The sequence below is a fragment of the Gymnoscopelus braueri genome, assembly GCF_963280865.1.
Source record: "Gymnoscopelus braueri genome assembly, chromosome: 17".
In the NCBI taxonomy this organism is placed as follows: Eukaryota; Metazoa; Chordata; class Actinopteri; order Myctophiformes; family Myctophidae; genus Gymnoscopelus; species Gymnoscopelus braueri.
In genome coordinates, this window is record NC_137617.1 from 50,059,530 (window position 1) to 50,066,978 (window position 7,449).

At 40.4% G+C, this 7,449-nt stretch overlaps 1 protein-coding gene across 3 annotated transcripts in view; it reads right to left on the bottom strand.

The window, feature by feature from the left end:
• LOC308104861 (ankyrin repeat and SOCS box protein 12-like) overlaps positions 1 to 5,253 on the bottom strand; it is a 396,083-nt gene extending 390,830 nt beyond the window's left edge. For 2 of the 3 annotated variants that reach the window (XR_013934868.1, XM_080455436.1), the window contains exons 1-3: positions 5,181 to 5,253; positions 3,349 to 3,455; positions 432 to 728 (exon numbers count right to left, since the gene is read on the bottom strand). Coding sequence is in view for 2 of the 3 variants with exons in the window: in XM_080455436.1 (XP_080311562.1) it covers positions 432 to 728; positions 3,349 to 3,449 (398 nt within the window). In the remaining variant the exon portion in view is untranslated. Of the gene's footprint in view, positions 1 to 431; positions 729 to 3,348; positions 3,462 to 5,180 lie in introns of all 3 variants that reach the window. The other variant, XM_080455437.1, reaches the window with a different exon arrangement.
• Between the last annotated feature and the right edge of the window lie 2,196 nt (positions 5,254 to 7,449).

A 7,449-nucleotide genomic window follows, 5' to 3' on the forward strand; every position in this document is an offset into this window, starting at 1 on the left:
AAAATGTAGAAAGTACTCATTATGCAGAAGGTCAGAATTTGCATAATTTTCAAATGTATAAAAATCCAGCCGATCTACAAGCTCACAATGCATCGCATCGTGACGCATTGTGAGCTTGTAGATCTGCTATTTTCAAATGGCCCGAAATGTATATAGGGCTGAAGTGGGTAATGTATGTTTTGTAATAATAATCTAAATCTGCAAAGTAACTAGTAACTAAAGTTTTCAAATAATTGTAGAAGTGAAGTAAAAGTACAATATTTGCCTCTGAGATGTAGTGGAGTAGTAAAGTAAAAGTACAGAGAATTGGAAATACTCCAGTAAAGTAAAAGTACCTAAAATATGTAAGTACGGTACTTGAGTAAATGTACTTAGTTACTTTACACCACTGCATCCGTCTATCTATCTATCTACTTGCTACATAAACCTACCTGGCGGCGGTGAGGACGGGGGAGCAGTTGTTGAAGGGGCTGCCGTTGGGCTGGGCCCCGGCCCTGAGCAGGGCCAGCACACATTCCAGGTACTTCCCGCAGACGGCGGTGAACAGCGGCGTCTGGGCCTTCACGTCCACGCTGTCCACGTGGGCGCCGTGCGCCAGCAGCACCCGCACGCACCCCAGGTGGCCCTTGGACGCGGCCAGCCGCAGCGGCGTGCCGGCGATGCCCCAGCCGCTGCGCACGTTGATGGCCCGCTTGTAGATCTCCTGGCACAGCATGTGGTCCAGGAGGCTGCGGTCAGGGGGGGGGGGGGGGGGGGGGATTGGTAGAATTGTTATGGATTCTGATTCTGCATGTCGATATCACTGTTCTTATTAATTCCCCTTTTCAGCTCCATAAAAAGGTTCATTCTTTTGAGCGTTACGTTAAAAGGTAGGTAAAAATTTTATTTTTTGGCTAAAACTACGTTTTTTATTAACACATCGGGTGCCAAACACGGTCTGAACCGTGTTTGCGCAGAGTAGCGGTCCGGTGCCGAACACGGTCCAGACCGTGAAATATGTCTTTTTGTTTTTTTCGTTTTTCTCCACACGGGCGGGGCTAGAGCAGCTCTGGGAGTACCCATTGTGATCTTGAGAAGGATAGGCCAGATAGATCACCGGAAAAAAAAAACATGGCTGCCATCCACTTCCTGTCTATTTCCTTCTTTAAAACACCTATATTTCCGAATCTGTTTCCAGTGGGGAAAACCGGTCATGCGCGATGCGCGATCCCCCCCCATTGTAACTCGCGAGTGAAATGTTATCGTTCCAGGCTGTAGCCAGGGTCATCGCGCAACATGAATGGATGTTTTTTTTTACATGGATTTGCTCCTCGTGGAGTCTAGAGCTTTAAACAGCAAAGCGCAGTCAATGGGGAGAATGCTGGCACCCAACGTAAGTTGTTATGAAAAAATGCTGGCACCTGATGTGTTAAAAGGTTAAAGCTCTATATTGTGATAGTAATCATTGCCATAGATCAACCTGATCTCACACGACTTAGTATACATTGCACGGAGGTGTCGTTCCGTGCATACATAGACAACTGGAAAATCCGTGCATAGCCGCCTCGCTTCTCCCCCATTGTGACTAAACCATTTCGGAGGCGCGCAGTCTCAAGGGAACTGTCGCCGCGTAAGAGACCACCGAGCGAGCTAAAGCGAGCGAGTTGCCGTCCCGAACGTTGCGACGTTCCCTTGAACCTATACTCAGCGCCGTTTGAGTTACGTACCGATAGGCACAGAATGGTACATGTTGTTGTGGGGACTGCTCTGCTTCCGGGTTTTTCCAGGTTGCAACTGGTTACGCCCACCGTGGGACTCGCCGTACATATGCACGGATTTTCGGCTTTTCTAGGCGACTATGCACGGAATGACGTGCACTGGATCCGTGCAATGTATACTACATTCTGTGAGATCAGGCTGCATAGATAGAGTGTTTGTTCAGTAACAGGAGTCTCCATGTCTCTTCAGCTCTTTGATAAACAGAAAATACATCTTTAGGTGGGTTGCCACATTTCAACCAATCAGGAGAGAGTACCCATTTGCGTGTTCCAGTTCCAATTTTGTATCTGCTCATCAGTCATCACGTGTTTAATCTGTATCCTGTCTGAGTTCTCTATCCTGATTGGATAAAATTGGTATCCTGAACTGAAAATGCATTAAATGCAGCACACATAAATAAACTGTAAAATGTTCAGTTTATTAAAGAGCTGGAGAGACAGGGAGGGAGACCCCTGTTACTGAACTGAACAAACACTCTATAGCAGTGATTACTATCACAATATAGAACTATTTAACACTTTGTTTTTGTATTGACTATTACTAGTACAAACTGAGTACAATTAGTGGTACCTATACAGTACGATAGAGCCAACAATGCAGAAACCTTTTGACCTGAAAATACTGGTGATTAAAATAACCAAACACAATAGTCCCTGTAAACTAATGTCACATCAATAGAGTACCTAAGTCTGGCATAATGTTCGCATCCTACCTGGGTCACGTTTTTTTCCCGATTCTGAATTCCCATAGACGTGTTTAATATCGTGTCATATAAGAACTGTGTTCCAAAAATAAACAAATGATCCCAGCGGTTTGACTCTTATGGATATGAAACGTTACCGCCGCAGAATTAATTACATTTTCCAGAAACAGACTGTATCAAATATGAGTGACTGACTATCATAAACGATACAGAGCCTCCTCCCTGACAATATCGCAGAGACAGTTTGTTTATTTATGGACCACAATTCTTATATGAGACGATTCTAAGATGATCCAATGTTATTCTCCATAGAGAAATGACTTAACGAACCAGGGGATGAACGAGTGACGTCAGGACTTCTGTACTCTATAATTGTTAACTTTACTAAATGTAATGAATAATAACCTCTCATACGTTTATTCCATGACAACTCAATGGAAAGTTGTAGCAGATGAAGCTTTATTTATAGGACACATAACGGACCCTTAAATGATTAGGATTATATAGATTCTGATTCCTTCAATTTTAGGTGTCCAGCCATTTGGATTCGGTTCCTATTTGGAACTAGGCCTATCACAATTATTACATCATCGCCTAACCACATTTATTCAAGATAATCACAATTATTTTACATTTAAATAGCGGAAATAGCCGCTCTACAAGCTCACAATGCAACGCATTGTGAGCTTCTAGATCGACTATTTCCACTATTTTTTTAATTTAAGTTACGTCATTCATTTCTTAAGTTATTTGTCACATCTGACCTCTGGATTGCCAAACTAAAATGTCATTTTGATCTATACGTTCCAACGTTCAAAGCCAAAAACACCATGAAATGGTTAAGCCCTAAAAAACAACTGTGGACACCCAACCCAACCCAACCTAACCTGCAGTCATCATTCAGCACCGCCTCTCTGAGATGCTGGATGGCCCAGACAGCACCTTCGTCTTCTGATGACTCTTCTCTGGTGGTCTGGAAATGGAGCATATAGACCTGTTTCTCACACGCACACGCACACACACACACACACACAATACATAAATAAATATGTTTAAACCAGCATAGGGATGCTATGGTCCATGTGGTTAAGCCCTTATATACTGTGTTGTATGACAAATTAATGAAAATAGCCAATCAATACGTCGGCAGGCTCGCATTGCGATGCGTTGAACCTCATTGCACCGGGACCAATATGACTTGATATTCTAGCTATAACCAAAACATAAAGGACTTGATATTCTAGAACCAAAACATAAAGGACTTGATATTCTAGAACCAAAACATAAAGGCAGACATCCTGTTTATTGACTTAAGAGTTGGGTTTCATTTCCTTATTTTCCAACTCTGAGAGCATTATATAAAATGACATTATCCTCACTAAATAAATAATGACACATGAGGATGATGACGATGATGAAGAATGAAGAGATTCAACCACACAGGTGTGCGAGACATTATTGAGCACTTAAAGGGGAAGACCACCCATTTTCAATATTTAACTATGTCATTAATATAGCATAAAGGAGTTGTGTGGAAATAAGAAAAATTTTAAATGTTAAAAATTTTAAATTTTAAACCCAAATTGATTTTGGGTTTAACATTGCAAATTACACCGTGATGACTCATCATGGTGTAATTTGCAATGTTAAACCCAAAATCAATTTGGGTTTAAAATTTAAAATTTTTAACATTTAAAATTTTTCTTATTTCCACACAACTCCTTTATGCTATATTAATGACATAGTTAAATATTGAAAATGGGTGGTCTTCCCCTTTAAACCGTGGTGTAAGATTATTTTAAGTATCTTAATTTTTCAAACATGTTTACCCATGTTTGAGCCAAATTTTGGGGGAACAAGGTCAGATGATCTCCCTCTGGTGTTGTTATGCCCCATGGGCATCACTCACTCCTCAGATATCTGGACACTGATCCTCTGAGTATTAAAGACCAGAATTGAGTACACAGGGACCCAATTTCAAATAGTCTTCCGAGGCCTGGTACCCACTTGACTCTTCCTGGTGCCCACTCTTCACCCCAAAATGGTGCCCAGATGTCCCTAGTGCCCACCCTTCCCTTCCTGTATTACAGCTAGTAAGTAAGTCCTCAATGCACTGAAATCATCCTGCCTTTCATCATCACCCCATCATCATTTATCATCACTTTAATACAACGGAATAATACTCAAATAGAGTAAAAGTAGCCTAAATCTAAAGTGTGCTTAAAGCAAACTACTTGAGTAAAAGTACTCAAATAATACTGTCTCTGTCCAGCCTGAGTAAAAGTACTAACTGTCTTTCCATCCTGAGTAAATGTACTTAAGTTACTGTCTGTCCATCCTGAGTAAATGTACTCAAGTTACTGTCTGTCCATCCTGAGTAAATGTACTCAAGTTACTGTCTGTCCATCCTGAGTAAAAGTACTCTAGTTACTGTGTCCATCAACAACCAGCCTGATGTATATGCTTCATAATCTGTCGTATGACCGTGTCGCTCACCAAAAATAGCAGATCTACAAGCTCTCAACGTGTCGCGGAAGCCTGTGCTTGTAGATCTGCTATTTTCGCCTCTTCCTGTATTGCCACATACATACAGCTAGGATTAAACGACACAAATATCGCTATATCGCTAATATTATCGACGATAATGATGTTTAAACATAAGGACTACAAATGCGGGTCATTATTAAAGCGACGGTATATTTGTAGTTTATTTGTTTACCTCAGAATGATGTTTATCAGTCTGACGCTCTTCTTCCCATCGCTGCTGCTGCCTCTGTAACTGGATCAGTCTGCATCCCATAGGCCGGAGGGGACGGGCCGGGCCTACCGTGGTTGGCTGGTTGGTTGTCATGGTAGCCTCTGGTCCAGAGCGGTAGTGAGTGAGTTCTCTGTAACTGCTCTGCTCATTACGTTACACTGCTGTCCGTCTTTAGTCAAAATAAACAGAACTATTTTGCTATTCACCAAAATAAAGTCTGTTTTGTGTTGTTGAAAGTCTATTCTCCAGGGTGGGAAGCCTTTCAGCATCCCACCTTCTCTGTAGAATACACTTATGGGCAGAAAATAAAATATGTCCACCAGATGGAAATTATTTATTTTATTCCACTGCGCCCCCTACAGATCTGGTCAATATGAATTACCATTGAGCAGATCTGTAGGGGGCGCAGGGGAGCAAATACAATAATTTCCATCTGGAGGACATATTTTATTTTCTGCACAACAAGTGTATTCTACAGAGAAGGATGGCTTTTTAAAAGCCATTTAAGCTTTAACTAGACTAAGTTTGAACTTAGTGTGAGGTGGTGCAACTGGCTCCTGGACCAGAGCTATTGTCAGGGCAACTGTTGGTGCTGTTTAATTATGTAATTGAATGTAATTTCATTTAATATAATTTTGTGTAATTTATTTAATTATTGTATTTAAAAATGGGAGTCATTGATTCGTTCATCATTATTATTATTTATTATTATTATTATTATTATTATTATTATTATTATTATTATTATTATTATTATAAACGTTTAATTTGTCAAACACATCTGTTTCATTGTAGTTATTGTCTGACCCATTATTATAAACTTTAATGTTCTCCAATATTTTGTTATTACAGACTAGTCATTTATTTATCAAATAGTTATTATTTGATCTGACTCACACTCTATGAACGGGGCGGTCGCCTGGCAGCTGACCAGCCAATCACAGCGCGACCATCCCTGCGGCCTATGGGACGGTGGTGTGTTTTCTTCCTTGTTGTTTCCATAGATATATATAAAGGCTAGATGACTCACCCGCGCTGCTGGCCAATGGAGTACGACGTTGCCACATGGCGGCCATCTTGAAACAGTCATTCATAATGGGTGCGTTCGGAAATACAGCACTGAGCGCACTGGCCAATACAAACTAATAGGCGAGTGCGCTCCGGTGTGCAATATCCGAACGCACCCATTATGTCTATGGTGCATATACTTTAAAATAACCATAGCGTGCTCAATTTTCATCTGATTTTCAAACGGTTTGGTGTTTTGTAAACACCAAAGATGTAATAAAATTATAAAATTATAAAATAAAATAAAAAATAAAAAAACATTATAATTATAAGTATGCAGTATCATAACTACATCTTTGGTGTTTACAAAACACCAAACCGTTTGAAAATCGGATGAAAATTGAGCACGCTATGGTTATTTCAAAGTATATGCACCATAGACATAATGTTATGAATGACTGTTTCAAGATGGCCGCGGTTGAGCTACGCTTGCGCCGTCCCCTTGAGCCATCTAGCCTTTATATATATCTATGGTTGTTTCTGCCAGGCAGTTAAAAACCAACGGTTTGCGCACCCTACCGACAAGTGGTGGCTACTACAGCAACCATACTCCATGCATCATGTCTGTCTGTCTGTCTGTCTGTCTGTCTCATTAACACTCAAAACAACCATAAATGAATAAATAGTGATAGTTGCAATGTGACACAACTCTAGACATTTTATTGTTCTTCATGTTTTCTTATAGTTTTGATTATTTATTTTACCATATTGCTTTGGAAATGTAAATGTATGGAAACCTATTTTCACCAATGTGGTGAAAGGAAAAATAATGACATACTTTCTCATAATAATGACTAAATAATAATGAAAAAAAACTAAGAGTTCTTCTATTTGTCAAAAATGTTCAAGCTTTTTTTTAGAAAGTAGCAGATCTTGCATGGCGATGCATCGTTGTGAACTCATCTACTTTCAAATAGCCGATGTAGGTTTAAAGTGTTTAAACTGATTTTGGTGCAATATTATAATTTGTTTAATGGGGACCTCCTTGAAACCCACCAAGGACCCCTGGGGGTCCCCGGACCCCACTTTGTGAACCCCTGTAATAGTGGACTCCTAATGTGCCAATGTTTTATAATGTGCTTCATATTATTACAGTGAGGTGTGGCAGTCAGGCCATGTTTTCGTGGCTCAGGTTTGAACCTCTCCTGTGTCAGCAAACACT